This window comes from Acyrthosiphon pisum, chromosome X (assembly GCF_005508785.2).
Source record: "Acyrthosiphon pisum isolate AL4f chromosome X, pea_aphid_22Mar2018_4r6ur, whole genome shotgun sequence".
NCBI classification, from domain to species: Eukaryota; Metazoa; Arthropoda; class Insecta; order Hemiptera; family Aphididae; genus Acyrthosiphon; species Acyrthosiphon pisum.
Genome location: NC_042493.1, coordinates 8457522 through 8483111, shown reverse-complemented (window position 1 = coordinate 8483111; position 25590 = coordinate 8457522). Strand labels below are relative to the sequence as shown.

At 28.5% G+C, this 25590-nt stretch overlaps 1 protein-coding gene and 1 non-coding gene across 2 annotated transcripts in view; one reads left to right on the top strand and one right to left on the bottom strand.

Annotated features, from left to right (window-relative positions):
- Positions 1–342: 342 nt before the first annotated feature.
- Mir263b (microRNA mir-263b) lies at positions 343–404 on the top strand. The gene has a single exon (NR_040141.1). It is a non-coding gene; the product is annotated as a microRNA mir-263b (primary transcript).
- An 18772-nt stretch (positions 405–19176) lies between these two features.
- The window catches only part of LOC100162826 (mitochondrial assembly of ribosomal large subunit protein 1), a 16837-nt gene continuing 10423 nt past the window's right edge, over positions 19177–25590 (bottom strand). The window contains exons 2-3 of the mRNA XM_001949990.5: positions 22549–22809; positions 19177–19506 (exon numbers count right to left, since the gene is read on the bottom strand). Of these exons, the coding sequence (XP_001950025.4) occupies positions 19313–19506; positions 22549–22809 (455 nt within the window). The 3' untranslated portion in view covers positions 19177–19312. The remainder of the gene's footprint in view (positions 19507–22548; positions 22810–25590) is intronic.

Genomic DNA, 25590 nt, shown 5'->3' with positions numbered 1-25590 from the left:
TATAACTGTATTATATTGTACTTAGTACTTACTTATTTGTATGTGCCTAATATTTACGTACTATTTATTTATATATAATTTTTATTTAATTGTTTATAATTTTTGGTTTTCAGTATGACCGATTCTACAGGCCTCAAAAACGGTTCTACATAAAATCGTGACAACGGAACCGTACATAGTGTGTAAGCAACTGCACGAACAACAGATATGAATAAATTAATAATAATATAATAATATTAGGCATATATTGTTAGGTTTGTTATTATTGTTGTAATTTTTTTTTTCGTCGATACCCATGGTGAATCATCTATGACAATCGGTTATGAAAAACGATCTGCGAATCTTGGCACTGGAAGAATTCACAGACTAATTATTGAAGATCGTGAGTCTCCTGGTGTCAACTATTGCGGATCGATAACACTATGATTGTTGAATATAATTATATACTACGATAGTTTCATGTACAATATATTATATATTATATGTATTATGTATATTCATATACCTATCATATTATATAGGCATATATTATGTGAGGCAAAGAAAGTTAAACACCTTGTTCTACCCGCCAAGTCAAATTCCGCCTAGTATTTTATTTTATGTGTAATGTAATTTACTTATAAAATTTACATAACGCTAAAACTAGTAATTCTAGCTCTAGCCTATTATAATCATATAGATATATTATATTGTATAAGTTCTAAGTTAACTCACATCATTAAACCGTACAAAATACTAAGTCTTTTACTATTACTTGTAAAATCGAGTTACGTCATAATAATATATACAAAGACATTTTTGAGTTATTTAAATTTAAATTTATTCATTGTGAATTCATTGATATCCCTTTATAGTTAAATCAAGTAATAAAATGTTTTTTTTTTTTGGTTGTTGTTGTAGAGTTGAATTCATCAAACATTCTCACTTCCATTTTTCATTTTAAATTCTGATTTTTTAAATTTTTAAATAAAAATAGGTACTAAAACCCACATTGTCTAGTTCTTCTGATTTTTTTTTACCTACTACTTAATGAGTGTCCTGTGACGATACAAACTTCTATTTTTCAAATGAGATCTCACTGTTCTAGTGTAAATTATTTAAAAATAAAAAGATAATATTTTTGAAAACTTTTGATGTAGCCATTTAGGTACCTCCCATAACTTACCTGAATTATTATATTATTCCGTAAAATGTTCAAAAATAAAATGTTTAAGACATACAGTATTTTCCAGACCGATTAATTTTTCGAATGCAATAATCTTATCCGTGATTAGTGATTTTCAGTTAATGATTAGTCTATCATCACCAGTTTAACACAGTCAGTTTAAATTTAATGTTTTTTAATGTTATAAATATTACTGCTGTGTCAATCTATTTACTAAAACATTTATTTTATACAAACTTAAGTTTTTGACTGTGTAACAGAATAATATTTCATCTAAATTATATATTTAATATATTTTTTTATAAATCGATTAATTATAGCTATCGCAAGCTATTCGAGTACAAGAGGGTCATCACCTAAAATAGGAGGCAATTTGAGTGAATAATATTTTTGAAATCGGGAGGCAATTCGGGTAATCTTAAAAAAAAAATTCACGGGAATATTGTATACAAGAGAATACGGTCAAACTTATTGATCATTTTTTTTTTTTTGAAACTTCGTAACACCAATTTTATACAAATATATGTGCTGCATTTATGGCTAAATCGAATCGAATCGAAGCTAAATACAATTGAAAATGTGCATCGAAAATAGAACTTTTTATTGGCACCAAGTCAAAAATTTGAACGTCATTTATAGACATTATTGTTATACTATATTTATAAACGAATGTTAACTTAATATTTAATACCTGTTTGCGTTGCTTCGAGGTACGAACACAGATAGAATATTATGGAATATAGTCACTATAATAATAATATGTACCTATATAGTTTAATGTTTTCATTTGAATTTTTATATTTTGTTCAGATATTGTGTAAACCATAAGACTGATAATGATTTAAACGTGTTTGTTTTTCAAATAAATATGATATATCCGCCTCCGGCTACTATAGCAATCTGCTTCAAGACCACTCTGTAAACGCTTTGTGCAGGCTTCGACCAATGTTTAGTTTACTTAAATGTGTAAGTTTTGCTATACACGCGTAGATGTTATGATTTCTGTACACGTTATTCTACTTAAGTACAAAAAAAAAATGAAATAAAATGTGAGTTTGTATAGTTATTGTTATTGTAAATAACGTACGTTGTGTGACTTAATACATATATGTCCATCGACGAAAATAAGTGTGTCAACATAAAATATTATATCATCTTACATATTCTAAGTTCTAACATCAACAAAACTTGAAAATTGTTTGTCATTTTAGTGACCCAATTATATGTGTCAAATTTTTCGTTTGAAAGAAATAATCGTCGTCGTTCAGCGTTATACAAAGTCGGTAATTTAATATAAAATATCATAATCATAATAGGTCATAAGTCATAATATTTTATTCACAATTTTAATTAATACTATATGACTATCATATTGTGAATACCTAAATTCTATAAAAACCAAAAAAATACAAAATAATTAGATTTATTTCAAGAAATATAATTTTATATAAATAGTGTTTTTTATACTCGCATATTTACTCTTATAGTCTTATGAAATATAATTATATAATATGAATATGAATAATATCGTATATATAGGTATCTAAGTAACTGCAAGTAGCAAGTAATACTCAATAATATAAACGACAATGTTCATTTAAATATAATGACCAAGTATATAAGTTTCAAATAATGTTGTTAAAAGGTTGGTTTTAACATTTTGGTTTTTTTTTTAAAACTTGAGGATTATCGGGGAAAGGGGCGGTTCCATTTTCTTCCACAAAAAAAAAGGTTGGTTTCCATTTTCCCCCACATTATTTTAGACTGTAATTATGTCTATTTTTCTCCAATATTTTAACCAGTGTTGTATAGTATTACGATCCAGGACTTGCAAACGTTATAATAACGTTATAATTGACAAAAAAAGGTTGAAATTTGTAAACATAATTATAACGGAAAACGATATTCAAAAATAATTAAATACCGCAAAATAAAACATAGCTATTAACAAAATACATTGTATATCATTAAACAGGACATAACGCAAAACGTAATTTATAAAATATCATTAAACGAAAAATAGGGCCATTACCACCTACCTGAATTAGTTATTATTTTTAAATTTTATAGGTATTAACACCATTTTAAATAACAATAAACGCAAAACTTGGATAAAGTTTTAGTTCTGAATAACGATAAATGCAAAACTTGGATAAGGTTTTAATTCTGTATAACGATAAACGCACAAGTTGAATAACGTTTTAATTCTAATTAACGATAAACGCAAAAATTGCGTAACGTTTTAATTGTTAATAACATGAAACAGAATTTTTTTCAAATGCAAGCCCTGCTAGGATCACATTTTCGGTTGATATACATTCTGGTACCTAACGTTTATATCTATATCAGCTATCGAGTAAGCCTAATAAAGTATATTTTTTATTTTTTTGATATGTATAAATTATTTATATTAAGTAATAATTATCTATTTTATTATTTTATTTATTGTTTATTGGAGGAAAATGGACAGTGGAGGAAAACAGTATCTCGTTTTTGGAGAAAAATGGCTATGGCCAGGGAAAGGAAGTTAAACCCGGAATAATACCGGTATACCACCCCCACGATATAGAGGTTTAATAGATATACGTATGAATATTTTTTCGAATATTGTAAAAAGCTCATTAAAACCCCGCGTAGGTTTAATAATATGTGATAATATTATAAGAGTTGCATTTTGACATTTTATGCGGAAACACTGAATTAGTATAGACATTTTTTAAATTCGTACTACACGTTTACATTTTCAAACGATTTGCGTTGACAGATGCAATTTATTATTCTCGGAGTGATAAATTATACCTATGTTGTTCCATTCGTAATATAATATAATATAAATACGCTATTAATTACACGTTTTGTGAAAAAATAAAAATGACACCGGGGAAATAACGGTGAATAAAAACTCGATTGACTGATTGACGCAACGACTGCAATAATAATAATAATAATAATAATACCGATGCGGTAGAAACAACTGTAACAACTTAATTGCAACGTTCTATTATCGTTTTGCATTTCATGTGAAATATCGTGTTTCACGTGGCCTCTGACGACGAGTGTCAATGCGCTAGGCCACGATTTCAACACTTTTCTGGACATTTTTTAAGGTTAATTGTTGGACGATTGTCAACCAAAATGAAATAGTACATTTAAAGTTACCTATAATACACAAATACACACAGCCACACAGGTAAAGATATTCACCTATCGCGGATTATCCAAAACTGATTATAACATAGTCAGTAAATAAAATATAGTTATATTATATAATCATTAATCAGGAATAACACAATTATTATTATGTATTTTAAATTTGTATTATTCGTATTTATACATATTTTAACAGCCCCCCCCCTACCGAATTTATGGGATTAAAACTGAAGGGGCGACTCACAGTTATACACCTAATAATAGTAAAAAGATTCCATCCAGCTCAGTCTCTCACTTTCACCACTGGTTATACCTACCATATTACCATATTATGATTATGCTCTATATTCTAAAAGCTTTGTAGCAACAAATCGATTTAATTTAATTTATACGCATGTAATATATTTGATTGATGTGTTGATGTATTAACGCATCTCAGTCGGCCAACACTATTATTTCTTCGACCGGTTAAATATTATCTCCGAATAAATAGTTAAGTATAAACCTATCTACCTAGGTAAATGTTATTTGATAAAAATGATCTCTTATATAATATTTCTCTAATTAAAAATATCTCCTATACAAAACATCCGCAGTGAAAATACTTCTTGCACCTACAAAATATCACTTTAAAAAAAATATCTCTTAGGGGAAAAAAATCTCCCCCGAAAAAATATATTTAAGTAATTTTTTTTTTAATAACATAAATATGATTAAATTAAATCCAAGTTTAATTGGTCATAATAGGAATAATATTGGTCATATCTGAAGTAATTTTCACGTTGATACTTATTATACAATTTATACTAGTTGCTACGGAAATATAAAATAAAATAAATTCAAAGTACACGTAAAATGCCTCATATTTATTGCAAGCTAAAAAGCCAAAACTTATAATATAATTTATTACACAAGGTCATGTATTCATGCTCAAGTGAATCTCAAGTGTGTGGAAGAGAGCAATATATTAAGTACGTTTTCAAAAGTTTCTTGAAAATATTTTTTTAAATATAATTTTAAGTCACAAAAAACAATCATAAAACCATTAAAAAAAAAAAGAGTTACTAAATAATAAATATTATAAGTACATTTTATTTTAAATTGTCTATATCTAAATGATCTAAAATTTAAAAGTTGTCATCTTACGTATATTATGTAAACGAATTTATATAATATACGTTCTTTAACCTATATAGGTATTTAACAGATTCTGAAACTACTCTGCAACTAATTTGAGATGGATATGGGCGGAACTCTTTTACTCTTAATAACGATCACCGGATCTCGCATTGTTATAAAATTGCCTTTTAAATAAGTGTTAAACATCAAAAATCTATTTCGATCGGATTTTTTACTAAAACTTTTTGCTCAACTAACTGGTATAGTATATATAGTAAATAGTATAAAGTATAGTATATTATATATAGTATAGTATATATTATATAGAATACTTACTTTTTCAACTGCAGTTTGAGTTTGGCTTAGAATTTTTAATAGATTATTTTTTACTTGATTAGCTATATTTTTATAGTAACCTATTTTAGTGACCAAACTCAACTTTATCTATGTATAACGTAATAGGTGTAAGATAATTAGCCTGTTATTGCTATATATATCATAATATATAGGGCTAAATAATTCACACCTTCTGCAGTTGACCTCAATCATTGAACAAAAAATATATCTGTTCAGACGGAAATTTCCGCCGTTTAATGTTGTGAACATATTTTATATCACAATGCCACATTGTCCGACATATTTTATAGTATAAACTCTGTTCCATTTGTCCACTGAACGGCTTCTCTCTGAAAAAAAAAACGTTGCAACGTGCATGTGCGCGAAACATCTGTGTAAAATGTTATTCGATCATATATTAATAATATTATCCATTTACATTATGCAATAAACATATTACAGTTGACGTTAATTAAACCAAAATTATTCATGTCGGAATCAAGCTGCAGTGAGTATAATATACGAATGCAGCAAATGTAAACGACATACTATCAGGACTAATCGATATAGCAATACACGGTGCCAGTCGCATTACTGTTAATGCAGTAAGCATATTATATAGGTTAGGTACTTATCTACATATCCGCTCAATTATAACAAACAGCACCATACAGGTTTAATGCAACGAAATTGTAGTAAATAACGCGTCTCGCAACAGCGTCGTAATGACGTATTTGAGTGAAAAGTATTTAAATAGTGACTTCCTATACATTGTTAGAGACCTAGGTACCTACAACCCTTGTTCCATCGTGAGAAATCGATTACTATTTTTTTTTTAGTTAGGGTAGACGAGGTACTATTAATTTAAATTATTTAAATTGTATTTTACTAATATTTACATAATATTGATGAATACTTTTAATTATTTTTTATTTAGGTTTTGTTTTACAAATAATAAATTGTACATATTTTGTACTCATTTATTATTGGTGCTGAATGCTGTTTGCAGCTGCGATGTATTGCGTGTTCAAACACTTTCCCGAAATGTTTGGTATGGTTTTTAATTATTACAAATACTAGGTACCTATATAATAGACAGTAATACAGTATCTTATCTTTTATTGTGTACCTAAACTATATACTAGTATACTAGTATATTAATGTATTATAACATGTGGTATATTTATATTGTATTTTTATTAGAAAAAAAACTCGTAATCATTTTCGACATCTGATTTTCAAAAAGTAAACCCCCCCCCCACTCCTCCCCAAAACTTTTTTTCCTTACATCCCTGTATTGGCGTATTCCAAAGATATTTTTCTTGAAACACATGATATGCCTATTGCCTAATATAAAAAGAAATGTTGACAATTCAAATACGTTGATTTAAAACAGATTTTGAGAAAATGTTATTGAATACAAAACAAAAAATGTATAGTTATTGAAAAAGCATCCAAAAAACCCAAAAAGGCATTAAAAGAAAAAATAATAACGAAAAATCAAAATAAGCATAATACAATCTCAAGCAATTTATTCTAAGTACTTAGTATAAATCGAATTTATAGCAAACATATCTATTCGTTTTAAAGGAATAAAAAATTAAAACAAATTCCTACAAAATCCGAACTAATAGTCGTATGTTTTCCCATCTTGCCCCATAGGTATGGTAAGATGGGTCATGTGACATGGTATAAGCCTGAGGCTATAAGGATATAGGTATAGATTTACGTACATTTTATATCAAGATTGTGCGATTTAGTAATATGTAATACCGTATTTTTATGTTATCATAATGTTTATCACTATATAATAATTACAATAAGGAAACCAATGCATAATAGTAGTGAGTTGAAAAAGTCGAGAAAAAAAGTAAAATATAATCAACTGATAACGACTTACTTGTACAATTCCTGTTTTACCACAGCCTCCTCCTACTTCCGCAGTATTCATTTAAAATAAGTTAACGATGGAGTTTCAACATCAAAGGAAAAATAATCAACAAGTGAAATTGGAAAAAATGAAATTATATCAGTAACTAAGTATTTTCGATTATAATATTATACTTTAAAGCTTTAACTTTTCAACAAAAGTATTTGAAAACAATTGAAATACTTTTTAAATTCGTGTACTACGCTATCTGTATGTCTACGGTATATTTAAAATATAATTTTAAAAGTGTATATTTACAAGAATGTTCAGTAGGTACACATCGCAGTCGGCATAAAGTACTCCTATATATAAACCAATCCATCATCACGGCGGTTTAATGATGATATTATTATAACATACTCGTGAAGTATATAAAAAATAAACAGCAAAACGAATACGATTTTCAAGTGTCAGTGTATAGGTGAGTGGCAGATAGTCAGACAGGCATTATTATTATTATACAGTGTAATAAATAAAATGAATACGAAAGATGTATATTATAGCGTACGCACTACGAACTGGCGTATAAATTGGGCAAACGTCCCACGCGTTTCATTCTCAGTCCTCCGACGTATAAGTACCTATACCTACCGCGGTATCGTGCGTGGTTTATTTTTGTTCGGAGTACCGATCGGTTATCGCGGGTTTAACACTATATCCGTAGTTACAGTGGGTATTGTTAATGTGACCATAATCTTACCAGTGCAAAAAGGAGATACTTTCTAAAATTTTAAAGAATTACCGATCACGTTAATTGGATAAAAATTAAAATTATAAAACGCTCAAATAAGTACCTACTGACTACCACTTAATATAATAATGTATTACGCTAAATAATTTTAATATTAATATATTTTAGTGAAATGAAATCTGAATATTACTTTTCATAAGGCATATTACACAAAACATGTACCTACACAGCAAAATAATATCAAAAAATGAATTAAAAATATTTAATATACACAAGGTTGAAAATGTTTTAACTTTATTTTTAAAATAATATTTTTCAAAAACCTTCGTTTACAAGGCGAGTACGTGGATACTACTTGGCTGTACCTACAGTAAGCGTCAAGTCGGTCACTATAATAGATGTGTTAAATTTGAATTTAATGATATAAAATCATTGTATACGAAATACGATTCCAAACGAAGGCGGTCTGAAAGCCGATATTACTAAGTACTTACAGTATATTTTATAATATTATTGCTTTAAGTTATTTATTTTTCCATGAGCATTACAGTAGGTTGAATTTATTTGCCGAAAACATTGAATTTGAAAATGTCATTGTGTGTATAAAATATAATAATATAGGTACCTACTTTTAATTCACGAATAATATTTTTAAATACTAAGTGCAACATAATAGCTGAAAATGTTATTTTTCGTCCAAATTTGGATTTAAAATATCTATAACAAACACTGTGTTTATACTTTATTTATTTTTAAGATTTTTGGTTACAGCGTGGAATATTTATGAGAAACTTTGTTTTAAATTTTCAACCCTTAGCTCTAAAATTGAAGGTTTTATTAATTTTTAACTACAAAATAATTTGCAAATTTCGTGATTTTGATGAATTTTGTCAAAATTTTAGCTTTAATATCGTGTGTTTTTATTATTATGTATTGTAAATATTTTTAAACTGCTATTAAAACAGTAATGAAGAACATTGTATTTTCTTTTTCAAGATTTTTTAAGCCAACAAAAAATTATTTAACTAGGTATCTAATACATTTAAAGAAAAAAACTAAAACAAAGTAAACATTTCTGAAAAGACAAGAGTCAAAATATTTTTGATGATATAAAATATAATGGCCAATTAAGAGGATGTCAGCGCGCTATTTGTTTTCTCTCTTTGGCCCATGCGAAACATAGACAAAACGCATTTATGCAGAATCATTTTTTCTATGTTTTTGGTAAACTTAAAGTAAAATCACCCATTACAAAAAAGATAAAGAATAATATATTTTAGGGAATGACATATCGGTTTGTCAAAATATTTTCCCAGAACAATTTAATCATAATTTCAATTTACAACAATTTTAGGTTTATTTTGAAAGTCGAATATAAAGTCTAATAACAACAAAATATAAAATCGATATGTCATTCCCTCGAAAATATTATTCTCTATCTTTTTTTGTAATACGTGAAATGACTCTAAGATTACTTAAAAGTACAGGAAAATTATTCTGCGTTAATGCGTTTTGTCTATGTTGAGCGTGGGCCAGAGAGAGAAAACAAATAGTACGCTGACATCCTCTTAAGCCAAATGTATAGGGCATAGTCCATAGACAATATTTATGACCGGACAAAAACGGGACTAAATATTAAAAAGAGGATAATTCCCCCCCCCCCCTAATATTGGACTTCTGTCTTGTAATGTGGTACCTGCCTATTAAATTACACTACAATGTTCAAAATTTGGGAAGTCCGAAGATTCTGAAAAATAGTTGTATTTGTAGTATATGTACCTTAACTGTGATTGAAGTGGATCAATATAAGTGGGCAGATGGTATAATAGTATATTATTCCAGTAAATTTCTACATATTGTGTTTTCATAAACTCCAGTACAGCTGTACCTAATGGTTCGTGCTGTTATCAATCTCAGTCATTATAAATAGTAATTAGTGATTACACAATACACATTATATACTATTGTGAAATTATTTATTCAGCAACTAAGTAAAGTTTTTTAGTATTTTTTAGAAAATATTATTGGCATATATTTTTGAACAAAAAATTAGTTTACCAGATACCTACATCATTTATAAGAGTTCTGTGCTACAAATATTATAAAAAATAATCAAAATCTAAGATGGAGGATGGAAAATGATTACTTAAAGAAGTGAAGGGGTAGTTTTCCACCCCAATTTGACAATGCACTGAATTGTGTACCTGAAGTACCTAAATAACCGATTAGTAGGAAAAACGATATTTATACAAGAATCGAATTAATCAACCGACTTACTTTCTGGTGTATACATTTTGTATGGGGAAGGGGGATCAGAAGAAAACAAATTTAAACCTATAGGTACCTGCGCATTAAAATAATAAATAACAAAATATAGGTAATATATAATTAGGTACAATAATAGCCTGTCTATAAATATTTTAAATTGAGTTTAGATAATTGAAGTACAAACTTAGTACCTATTATTAGGTCTACTATATTCATAATTAGTTATTAGATTATTACATGGAAAATATAAAGATTCTAATTTTTGAGCGTAGCAAGAAAAACATTTTTTTTTGTAAATATAATTATACTACAATATTATATTGGTCTACTGAACTTTTTTTGGCCTAACTACAACCTACCTATAGCGTTGTTGCTTGTTGCATACCTTTAAAAAAGTTGAAATGACGCCCCTCGATTAAACAATTATAGTACCTACTTACACAATTAATAAAAAACATTTTTATGTTTCCTTGTAACGCGCTAACACTAAGGTCTAAGAACACTATTTTATAAAATAAAAAAGTCCTATAGGGGGATCTGACCACACCCAGCTCTCTTTGTATACGACCCTGATATCTACGACCTATCACGATGGTATTATGCGGCAGCAAAGATTTTTAGTTCATCTAGTCGTTAATTTTAATGATTATTTTATTAACCTCGGAAAAGGTATAAATCATTTTTTTTTAAAGTGATTTTTATTTTAATTAGCCAAGCAGGTATTTAATAAATGTATAATAATCAAGTGACATCTAACATACGATATAGTAAAATGAATTATATAATAAAAACTTTTATCTAAATCCAGTATAATCAAGTGGGTACATATAATTTGTTAAAATCAAAGCCAAATTAAAAGTTACAAATATAGGTATGTCATATTTCTTAAAATATTTTTTGAAAAATGTCTGATAAATGATAGGTAGGTTATTTAATTTAATAACGTTATATGTCCGTTTACTAAATGAAATAAATCAATAGGTACATTATTACATAATATTGTATAAACAGAAGCTATAGACTTAAATTTAGGTAATAAATCAACCGATGAAAGGTGATTAATGATTACAGACCTACAACGGCTACAATTAAACTATTAGTTAGGTTTAATGATAAATAACAAAATGGAATTAAATCTTAAGGTTAAGACAGATAATATCTGTTCATATTATGAAGATATAGATATATATTTATTTCTAGTTTGAGGGAAGTAATACGAAAGTAGTAAGTTCCCTCTCGTACTTAGCGATACCCACAGTTGGGCATTAACTAGTTAAAAAGTTAATTTTTTTTAAACTTTTTAACTTAAATAGTTAGTTTATTTTCTAATCAACTTATGAACTTAACTAGTTTAATTTACAGTTGAAATAACTTAGCTTTTCTCAGCTGATTTTAAAAAAATCCATCAAGTTAAAAACATTTTGAAACTTTTTGTTTATACGTAAGTATTACAATATCAGCATAAAATAAAAATAATCCAATACAAAAACACAAACATATCTGTTCTTTTTCTTGATGACATAACTTTGTGTATATTAATATATTTTATTAAGTAGTAAATTATATATTATGCATATACCTATTATTATATATTATTTATAATTATAAATGTTTTTAATAAAATTAATAATTTTAAATTACAAATTGACAATTGTTATGTTTTAATGTTATATAACTTATAATATATATGAAGGTCATGTACTTATCTTCACGTATTATGATATTTAATTGCTATACGATATAAAAAAAATATATTTGTTAAATTATTAATTTGAGATGATCATAGTTTAAATTAGTAAATAATAGTAAAGTAAAAGGGTATACAGTGTACATTATGATGAAAGTTTAAAAAATTGTTTTTTATAATTTATAAATTAGAAACTAGAAAGACACATTCACTCTTAATGTGATTTACATACTAATTAAAAAAAATAGATTAACTTAATAACTGAGTTAAGTTAATATTTTTTTCTATATTAAATTTTAACTTATCGAGTTAAATTTATAATTTATTAACTGTTAACTTTTAACTAATCGATCTTGTGTCCTCTTAACTTAACTTGAATTAATTATTTTCATTAACTTGCCCACCTTTGGCGACACCACAGAAAAAAACTGCAGTCAACATTTTCCGCTTTCTATAGCTTTAATAATACTAAAATATAAATCATATTGGCTATTACCAAACTATTGTCAAGTATTTTACATTATAGGTAATGCTATTATTGAATTACCAATATAATTTATAAACTATAGGTACTTAATTCTTAACATAATGCTTAAAATAAATACCAAAGTATAAGTATTTAATTATAACAATATATGAGTAAAAATATGAATTTGTTAACGTTATATATCTAACTGCATATGCGTTCTTTCCAAACACTGTATATACAGTATTGTATATACAAATACAATATATTATATGAATAGATTAATAGATTATTGTTATAAGATTGAAGTATTTATTTATTTATTTATTCATATATTATATTAAACGGGTTTTAAACTCTTCAGCAAAATAAAAATATTGTGAGTACAGTTAAGCTTAACTTACATATATATGGATAATAATTTAAAATAAGTATTAGTAAGTATGGCAATAATAAACAACGAAATACAGAAAAAATTTAATAATAAAAGTAGGTTTTAAATTATTAAATTAACAATAAATAGTAACAAAATTAACTTGAGGTGACTAAATAATTCAAAAACAGTAGTTTAAATAAGTAAATTTATGGTCATATAAACATTGTTTCTAAATACATTACTACGCGACATATACTAAAAAAATCAACATGATCAATTGTACAGTTAGCCAAAGACAAGGCTCTGAGGAAAAACGAAATGGAAGTATAAAATATTTTTACAAAGAAAACATGAAATAAATTGAATTTTCTTAATCCGCGAGTTTGTATATTAAAACCAATCAGAGATAATAATTCCGGAGAATAAATAAGACATGTATAAACATAATATCCGCATCATTACTCCTCAAGTCACAAGACGCAACCCCTAATTAGGTAATCTGCACATTACATAATATGTAATATTATGAATATCTAATGAAATGGGTATATTTAATTTAAAACATAATATTCTTAAAAATGTAAACTGAGGATTTTCAATTTGACTTGTATGAGAAAAATAGTTGGGTGACCAGACAGTTGACCCAAACTGGAGATGGGACTTAACCACGGAAAAGTATAATGTTATCAACGAGTAATTGGTATTTTTAAAATTTTTTTCAAAAGCATTTTTAATAAAAGTGTTAATATGTGGATAGAAAAATCCATATTAAAATGAAAGAAAATTAGTAGTTTATATATTATATAGTTCCCTATATGAGTCTCTGATTGAAGTAAATCGTGTAACTGTATAATTGCTTATCAATCATATAATCGTAGGTGATTATATTATTTATAGGAGAAAACGGTATAAGGCTGCATTCCTGCACTTATTTATACTAAATGGTAAGCGATTAACACGAATTCAATCAACAAATTTATCCAAATGCATAATTTGGAGATTTAATAACGCAAAAATAATTTAGCAGCATTGGCAAATAAAAGAATGACAACTGAGCTATCAAAAATGGAAGGTAAATCATTAAATAATACAAATAAGAGGGGACCTAAGTGGCTAAAGTGCGACCCTTGAGAAACACCTGAACAACCGAAAAATACTAAGAAACATAACTAGGTATACATTTTTACCGCCTGGGTACGAGAACATAAAAAAAAATTTAACCTATTAAAAATTTTTCCATTAATGCCAAATTAAAATAATTTATATAAAAGAATGTTATGATTTACTTTATTAAAATTCTTTTGAAAGTCTAAATAAATAGTGTCCAATAGTTTCAAGTATTGAACCATATCCGTGTAAAAATGTAAAATGTAAATAAATAATTGAGAATTTCTGATTAATTCACATTTTATGGATCCGGACCACCTACAATGTTTTTATGATGTCAATTGTTCGTCATAATATTATTAAGGTTACTTTTTAAAAGCTGATTTTATAATCAATGTTTCCTTTCAAGCATGCATATAAAAAATTTAAATCGAAGTAAAATCAGTTTTTTTTTAATTTTCAAGACATATTTCTTAGGTACAGTTTTTAAGTTCTGACGTTTTTTTATTATACTTGATTGTTAATAATACGTTTGGTTTTTGACCGACAAGTCGGGAAATATAATCAACTTCCGATCAAATCGACTGTAACCTAAGTATCTACCCGAAATCGATTTCTATACCATAGTTGTTTCTGACCACAATAACCTAAATTGGTATAAATTTAACAATCAGTGTTAATAAATTCACTGACCGATAAGCATTTCACCATTATGAATCATGATGCGACAAGGCATGTTTCCTACGGAAGGGAAAGAGGCCCGTGGTCCAACCACGTCTTACACGAAAATAAACTTTTTTTGAAATTCTTAGTCGCTCCTTATCAGTTATCAGTACATTGACGACGGATTAAGTCGAATTCTCGCATTTTCTTATAAATTAAAACGAATCATAACATAACTCTGAAACAAGATTGAAATTTTGAAAACAAACGTTTGTTTGACTGCAGCTCTGCTTCTTTCTGTTCTTTAGAAAGCATATTGTTGAGTGCCAATATCAAAAACGGTTTGAATGAATGTGACTTCACATTAAAATCAAAATAAGTTGTTCAAAATGATAATAAATTAGGTTTATTTAATTATAATATGCTGGATAACGTGAAACACCTCGTTCAAACTCTATATAAATTCACGTCTGAAATGGTCCATTTTAGGGCTTATATTTGTGGTGCAGCTACGAGATAATTACAGAAATAAAGGTTACTTAAATATATTACACAGAGCGACCGGCTAATGACAAGGGGGGGGGGGCAAATGCCCACCCTGATCCCCTCCCCAAATGACGCCACTGGTCTTATCTAGTTTTTTCCCCAGTTATCAATCAAAACGATACTTAACATTTACTATTTTACTGTTTAATGTTTATTGTGGAATGTATACCATTCATTTACTTATTATTATGTAAAAATATGTTTATTATTTGCAGCAAAAACCAGATAAGTTAATTTACATTTTACCATAAAACTTATAGGTATCTATACGACGGACTAATTTGGATTTATTTCAGAAAAAAAAAATGTTTGAAAAAAATGGACTAGTCTGGTTTTTACAGCAAGCATTACAAATACTGTACCAATAAAATTATATTTTTTTTATATATAATTTGATATAACTGTAAAATATAAAATATAAAATAATATATAATGTAATATTGGTACCTGAGTCTTATTTATAGTATTTTTCTAATTATTAGATTTAGACAATCTATACGCGTATGCGTACCTAATATGTGTGTATACTGGTAGTTCTTATTATATGCTTTGTGAAATACAAAGCTTGTAACAATATCTACTTCTTCACACATTGGACATAATATTATATACAATTACAAAAATTAAACAGAAAAACGATTTGTTCGTATTATACTTATAGGATCCCCCCTCGCCCCCCTTCCCTCACAAAAAACCCATAATCTCCACTGCCACGCGCTTGGATTCAACATCTGCAAGCGTATGTTATAATAATAATATGTATACCAGCTGATGTACAAGCCAATCCTATAATCATCATTGAGCGGCGTTGCAGCGTTCCATATTATAATAGTATATTAATATGGATGGGATTTATGTTTTCGTTTGATCCTCTTAAAAAACTGCAGTAGGTACGGTCAAAATATCGTATAGGCGTGCGTGTGTAATGTGTATAATATTATGTTGTTATAATGTCATGTTACAAAATACATCATAAATCATAATATTATCATTACGAACAATTGATAGAATACAGGTAGGGTACCTACTAATACATGTAAAATACACCGTGTACAGCATGTATATTATATGGGTACTACCTATGTATGAAGTTGTACGCACAGCAGGCACGGTATAGGTTTTTGGTGTAAAATAGACGTTTATTGCACAAATAAAAATAAATTGAACAAAACGCCCGCAGTTCGTTGTTTGAACAACAACGAGATTAGTTTATTCATAACATTGACAACACAACAATAAAACGTGAGAAAATGTTAAACCGTTGAGTAATTTAACAATTACGAACGTTTCGTGAAAGCGTATCGAAACGTTTGATAATAACGTAACAGCGTTACCTATATATATATATATTTTATATTATACATTTTATAGGAAGTCGTCAAACGTCTAAAATACAAACAGAAGTACGGCAGAACTATTGCGGATCGGACGTTATAATTAATAGAATATTATTGTGTTGTATAAATCACGCCAATATATAACGACACGTGTGTTATGAACCACACACAATGCTAGCCGAGTAGAACTCGTTTTTTGTACACTCGAAATCAATCGTTTTGTCAATTATATAAACGATATTTTTTTTATGTATATATAAAAACTACTGTATGTAAACATAATTCACTATAGATAGTGCTCGTAAGCACTGCTTAAAACGAGATAATGCTTACAAGTTACAACAAGCAAAACGTTAGGTCCCGTCCCGGCACGAGCCCATACGATTGTAAATTAAATAAACGTTAACAACGAGTATGGTTATTAAGTGTAAAATGCATCGAATTATAAAATAAATGTTCGGCGATCCGGTCGTTATCTTTTTCCTATTATATACATATTTAGGTCAACCTGCTAGTTATATTTTATTTATATATTAATTGTCGATATATAAATGTTATCTTCAATTTTAAGGCCCAATACATAGGTATTGGCAAAATCTCAGGTGAACCATCAAACTGAATTGTGTTCTGATTGGCTCACTAACGTTCGGCCATCCCTCCGAGCCGGTTATTGTGATGATTGACTGCCGACTGGTTACAACGAACGATCGTTATAACGTATATAACGAGCTACAATAGTTACAACGAGATAAACTAGCCGACCCTTGAAACTCGTTATAACCGATTGGCGATTTCTACTGTAAATTTAAACGCAATATTGACACTCGCGAAAACCGTTCAAGTCAGGCACAAATCCAGACTCCAGAGTATTCATATTGTTAGGTGGGGCTGGGGCGGTTAATAAATGATGAACTTACTATATTAAACACTACCAATTATATGATAATATAGGATCGATATGCTACATAATCATAATATATTTCTTTACATAACTGAACAATTATGAGTAATAATGTTTCAAACGATAAATTAAAAAGTTCGATGCACATTTCATATAATATGTCACTAATGTAAATAAAATACCCTCTAAAATATTAAAGTAATAAAATAAAATGCAAAATATTAAATCGGAATTAGGTTTTATCAATAATAAATAATAAATACATCATAAAAATTAATGTTTTTTTGTTTCTCTTTTTTATACTCAAAAACTAACTACTGGTGACTGGTCAGTTTTGAATAAAAGTTATATCAATAGATTCCTTATCGAGACTCGGATGGTGTTTATAGCTTATTTTGTCTACCCCAATTGGTTGTTATAGGATGGCTCACACATGAATTTAGTACCTAGGGGATTACGAAAATCGAATATTTTGTTGATTATAAAAATGGTTGCAAATTGCCTTTGGTTATAGATTAAACTAAAATTATAAATTATAATTATAGAAATATGACATATAAAAACTTATTTACGAATATATTTAAACAATATCAAATCTTAAAATTAAATACTTATAATATGAACATAATTACAATGATTATACATTTATGATTCATGAATTGCTTTCTTAATCCTGGACAAATTTGTATGTTACAAGATTAAAGATGAATACCAATCTTAACGACGTTGGGTTTACGTCGGGTTTTAAGCAATACATTCGTTAAATTTGTCAATATTTTTTTTTTGTTTATTTCAAAAACATGATCAGAATTAAGAAGTGGAAAATCATTGTAATCGTGTTTGAAGGTATTATATGTTTCAACTGAAACAAAACGGAAAACGATAGAAAGATAGATTATTTTAATCCGGGCGAAGTAATATATCTAGGGCCTAGGCGTTAGCAATAAATACAATTTTAATTAAAACATTTATAACACCTCAGTATTTTTTTATTGCCGATACAGATACTAAAAAAATGAAAATTACAACGAATAATCTTTGTGTACTGATGTGTACAACACTACAACTATAATTTATATTATATATAAATAAATGTTAATGAAAGATTATTTTTTCAGAATTGTTTACTATAATGATAGGTACGTCGTTTATTTTAATTTTGAGTACCGGTCCTCTTTACAGAAATCGTAAACGTCGTTATTCATTTACCTCGCATAAATCAACTAATCACACAATACCTACTATACGATGAATTGTTGGTTTTGTTGATTTACTGACAATTTAAACATTGCCACTGTGTGTTAGAAACGAAGTAGGCAAGTATACTAAGTAGACATATAATTATTTACCGAGAATGTATACCTATATATTGTACACTCGTTTTAAAATATTAAATATGTTCAGATTACGTGAAAAAATAGAAGCACACGCAAGTCAATTATTATTATTCTTTTTTAATTTTTGAAATAAAAACAGTGATTTAATTTTTAAATTACATACAATAAAAAAATAAAACAGAATATTCAAAGGATATTTACAGTTGACTCGAGTAAAATCGTACGCCAACGAGTTAATGGATTTTTTCATGTTCGAAATCAACCGGTTCTAAATTGTCTAAGCTAAACGAATGTTCGTTCAATAACGTGACCAACGAATCCACTGGCCTGTTCAGGTGGGAATCAAACTTTTCTCCTACGCTCCAAATTGTCTCCAGGTCAAAGTTCTTCCTGGTGTCCTTCGTTAACAAGTGGACAGCTATATTACCTGCAATTATTAGACAATACACATTATTAAGGAATTTTTAAAGGTAATTAACAATACATTTCACAATAATGTCAAGTTACGCCAATACTAAAAAAAAACAACATTTAATTATATTTGTTTTTCATATTGAATGCTATAAATAATAATTTTCTATAATACATCACATATCAATGATTGATTTGAACTTATCCTGGTTCAAGTCATCGAGAGCGTATAGAACAATTATTAAAATCTAAAGAAATGTTGTTACCTACGTATATATATTATAGCCATAATATAGGTAAACCGAATAATATTATATTTTGAGAATATAAAATACAATATATTTAAACAAAAAATAATATATTCATTGAATTCTATTTTTTATTTTTGTTATACCGTCGTCCGTCACACTGCTTAAGAATGTATGTCAAGAAAGCCAACACTTGTTAGTATAAAAAAAATATCTACTTATATTAATACTAGTGACGCAGTGTTGTCAATAATACCGCGAATCGGCGGTAATTGGCCGGTCACTGTCGTGGGAAAATCAATACCAAGTTACAAATGAAAATATAAATTAGGTATAATATTAATTAAGCAATTGACTTTTCTTCAAATTTGGAATCAATTAACAACAGACACGTATTATAATAGTGTCGTATAATATTATGAAGAATACAATATATTGTTAAATTTACGAATAAAATATCAAATCAATGTGTACATTTTCTGTTTACAATAATTGTATTAATCATCATATATGTCCTCAAATGAATAAAAAATCTTTAAAAATGCAACAGTTAGCAGTAAAACTGTTGATATCTTATTCGCAGTCATATATTATATAAAATTAATTTATAGCTTACGTAGCAATAGCAATGTAATTCTAATCAAAAAATACAAAAAACAAAACGTAAATGAGACTTTTTGTCTGCATCACGTATGCATTCGACAATTCGAATTATTAATCGAACATACGATTCCCTCGGACTTATTCCGATAAATAAGTATCAACAGACCACAGACACACACAAAAATAATATTGAGAAAAACGCACAACAATACGACACGGCCACTCCCCGCGTAGTACATTATTAGGAAACGATTTGATCGACCGGGCTAGAAATCTCGGTGCCGCCGAGGATTTTTATAACATATATCTACGTTTTGTATAGCATCGTATAATGATCGCCCGCACCATGACTAAATAATTAGGTATATGCGAGCAGGCCAAAGCGGATATATAGGGTGATTCACCAAGAATGCTCATCCCTTTTTTCTTCAATAATGTAGTTATTCAAAATCTAATTTTTGGAATTTTAAATATTCTTAGAGACGACATGTTAAAATTCTTGATATTTTTGTGTACTACTTATAAGGAGTAACCAGTGAAGATAAAAACTTCTGTTTTTCAAATAAGACCCCCATTCTACTGTAAATCATTCAAATTATTTAAACTTTAAAGTATCAAAATCAAAATTCGAACGAGTACTTTTTGAGTTAACTTTGTGTACAAAGAATAATTAAAGATAAAGGATAATCACAGACCAACAATAATGGGTTTGGAAGATGGAGGCAAATGCGATTTGAAGATTTTAGTAATTAATATTAATTTATCTAAGTTGGTAATTTGTAAATATTGTCCAAGTATAATAAATACAAGCTAATATTACATATTTTACCTAACTATTTTATATTTTTGTAAATTCTGAATTTTTTTAGGATTTTTATCTTTAATATGTATAAACATTTTAATGAGAAGATAAGAAACTATTCGTTGAATTTTTGAATTTTGTTAGCCGTTAAGTACATAAAAGTTTTCAAAAAATTATCCACTAAATAATTTACCAACAATAAAAAGAGAGGTTCTATTTGAAAAACAGAAGTTTGTTCACCACAGTATTTTCCTTAAATATGTAATACAATTGATATTCTCAAGAATTTGAAAATATGGTCTAAGTAAGTTTAAACATTTTAAATAAGATATTCAGAATTTGAATTAATCCAATGTTAAAGGAAAAAACGGGGGTGAGCATGCTTAGTGAATCACCCTGTATATTGTAGCGCTGTCAGTTATAACGACCCTCAGACAGCAGTTCATACAATATTATATTTTATATGCATACATATATAAAGGTAGGCGGCACACACGAGAATTGTATGGCTTTTTTGTTTTTGTTTCGTTTTTATCACAGTGCGCCGATCGGCTGTACGCCGCGTTGTTCCTGGCGCGGCGCGGCGTCCGTTGATTTCTTCTCCAACAATGGAAGACCGTATATACAACGCGGGCGTGAAATCCGTCTATAAAATAATAGTCGCGCCGTCCCGCAGTAGTAATTTTTGGGTCACGACAGTATTATAATATAGACGCTTACATTGTATATACGTGAATTTATAATAAGCGCGTGTTTGTATATTGTATATAATAATAAAACAGTTAGGAGTAAAAATGTTCATATAATGCATTTTATTCGGTGGGAGGGGGGATGGCGTAATTTCACATTTTTTAAAGGGAGTGGGTAAAGACCAAATTTGGAGACTAGAAAAAAAATGAGTTATATTAGGTATATTGGTAAAGTTATAACTTATAATTATAATTATAAGTTATAAGTTACTTATAACTTATAGTTATTATTTTCTGCAGTACTAAACAGGTGTGAAATCACAGTACGAGTAGAATAGTGCCGAATGCCGAGTGAGTCTACATTTTACACAAGCAGTAAAGCACCAGCAATGTAAATTTATCGCTGTATTCGGATTCGATACAATGCGGAGTACGCAGAAAAAATAAACAAAACGATCAGCTGAATTCGAAAAATTTCAATTGTTATCAAATATTAAATTGTTTGATCGAGTTTTGTTCAAAAAATGATATACATGTAATTTATTACTTTGTAAAAGATCATTAAACAAGCTTAACAAACGTAGGTATACCCTGACTATTTTAATTTAGTTAATATATTTCATTTTTTTCATCCATCGAAATCTACTGCGCATTCGACATGCTAATTATAGTAATAAATAATAATAACTTCAATTTGTGAACATTACAAAACTCACCTATATCTAATGCAATCCAGTCTATAGGCTTCTTGTTCACTATTCTGGGTATGTTGTCCGATGGCCGTCGCTTTTTCTTAAAAAGCTTGTGAACGAAATCGGCGATCGACATCAAATGTTTTTGCGATCTTCCTGTAGCGATTACTATGTAATCAACGTACCTCACATTGGCAGGGATGGACACGACGAACACGTTCGATGCGTTGTTCTTTTGGAGCACTTCCACTAGATGCTCCACTTCAAACACTCCGGACACGCCACCTATATAAATGCGTTCAACACACGTTTATAATTTATACAGTGAAATAATATATTTTTATGAGAGAACCGTACAAAATGTTATCTCAAGTTTTAACATTTAATTACATCATTGCATTTTCACTTATTTTTAGGATATTCCTCCGTTGGCATGATACGTCACACGTCACTAATTTGTTCCACCTAAGTGGATGCCATATAAAATGCATGCGATACGCATTTTATTCATGGTAAATGATGGATAACGACAAAATATATACTCTGAGTGAAAAGTTCACAACCTAAATACATTTTAGTACGTCTACCTTTTACGAAATTGAATTCGGGGATTTTTGTGACCTTTTTATTTTGCTATTGTTTTTTCGTCATCTAATAAACACGAAATGTCAAACAAAATCAATATAATATTTTTAAACGACATTTATTTAATATGTTTATACTGTGCTGTGAGTATTATAATGTATACATATAATAGCATATAATACGTCCAGAAATGTTGGATCATATAAAACGGATATGAGTACTTAATGTAATAAATAATACATATTACATATACATTCGTAGTAAATATATGTGCATGATTGTTTTTTTGTAATACTGACATTTTTTTGATTATTTAATTGTATAGTAAATTATTCATTGTAGGTTGTATTATAAAATTCAGAACCTACTCAAAGAGAAACATTAGTATTCCCACTTTTATTTAGAAATTAAATACCAATAATATATTTACTTTCTCCTTCAATTTTCTTAATAAACAGACTGAGTAACTAATATATTACTAAAAAATATTTATTTACTAGGTCTTGTCAAGATAACAGTGTTATAACTTATAAATGATACAATTAATAAAATGAAAATCAGGAAATAGCTCTGCTGTACCTATAGTATCAAAGTATTTACACTTTTTAAAACAATGAGTGTTCAATGATAAAAAAATGTTATGAGGCAAATATTTTTAATATATAATATATAAATATATTGCAGATACTTTTTATATTTCTTCACTTCTTAGCGGCGTGAGGGTCAACTCATGATCTTATCGCGTCAATCCATTATATACTGTATCACTATTTAGTATTTGTTAGACATTTTACAGTACAGCATCAAATAAATAAATAATTAATATAAACGTATCATCAAAATATAATTATAGAATCAACTTGACGATAAAAACTATTCGATGTCATAGGCCAAGTCCTGCAGAATGTTGGAAGACGACCACAGTTCTACCTGCTCCGGTAACAGCTTCTCGGTGAGCATTTCGAACACGTGTTTGGGCAGTTTGTGCCGCAGCACTTTGTACAGCACGTCGGGATTCCGACATGAAACCATCGCGTTGGCTAGGTGCTTGACACCAAGGGCCGAGTCCCCGCGAGACAAGTAGTACTCACCCATATTCAACTCTTTTACTAAGATACCTTGATCGGCAAGATGTTTTACGGAAACTGGCAACTTCAACTCGAGCGTCAACAGTTTACCAGTTTCACTATCATTTGTCGCCAGTCGTTTCTTGAGCCGATTCGATTTGATAACCTGGTCGCTGCGACGTTCGCAATTAAAGAAGATGAAGTAGCTTATGAAGCACAGGCCCACAACACCCGACAAAACCACTCCAATGGTGGTCTTCGAGACAGTTATCATGGCGAACGTCTAGGAGTGGACATCCAAATCCAAACGCGCGACACACTATCGGCTGTTCTTGACGTGAAGTGTAGTTCACTTGGCAGTTTACCACTGCGGCGCTAATGATATATTAAATCACACGAAAAACGATAAGTCCGTAGCTCGTTCGAAACAGAATCTGCAGTACGCGAAAATTTACATGTTTACACGAAGTTGTTACACGGAATCTATCACCTGACAAAATGTAGCCAACATCATACAAAATAAATTATATTAATTAGGATTTAGGACACGGATGTTGTTTCATTTGCTATTTTACTTCTATAGTGTTCCAATAAATTGCTAAGTAAGTTTCAAATAAGTTTCACATAAATACGAATTCAAATTTAAAATCGTTTGTAATTTTAGATTTTGAGCGGAGCGAAATGTATATTGATTTTAGTATTTACAATAAATTATGTATGTCTGTGTAAACAATAAGTATTCAAAAAAATGATTTGATTTTCTACTTCATTATCTTTTCTGGCGGAAAATTGAATCTAGTTGGTGGATTCGGGAGGTCAAAATTTAAAATTTCCAGTAGTTTTTCAAAAATAGTAGGGAAAAAATGAAGGAAAATGGGAATTTTTATGCAAAATCGGTTTTCAACAAAATCAATTTTGGTTTTAATTTAAAAAAAAAATGACCGTAGATGTATGAAATGTCTATAAATTTTTTGGGTAAAAATCGTGAAAATTTTATACAAAGTTCCTGGTATATGGTTACTGGTATATGGTTATAGCAGTGGAAAAATATTAAAAATACATATGCACAATTTTTTTTTATAAGCATTTTAAGTTCGAATTTTGTCAAAATTTATCAAATTAAAAATATAATAATTATTTTGTAGTTAAAAAATAAAAAAGGTGGGTAAGTGGATGTCGCTCTGCTGTACAGTAGGTTACAAGTGGGTCACTGTATAATGGATAGTATTAAATTTGAATTCAATGATATAATATCACTGTATAAGAAAAACAATTCTGAGCGGAGACGGTTTGTCAGTCTAGATATTAGTTATACATATTATAGGTATAGGGGAGAGTGGGTACAATTGTAACACGGACAATAAGTTGTTCAATAATCAATATAAAGTTGGCCATCTGTATAACAATCGATGTT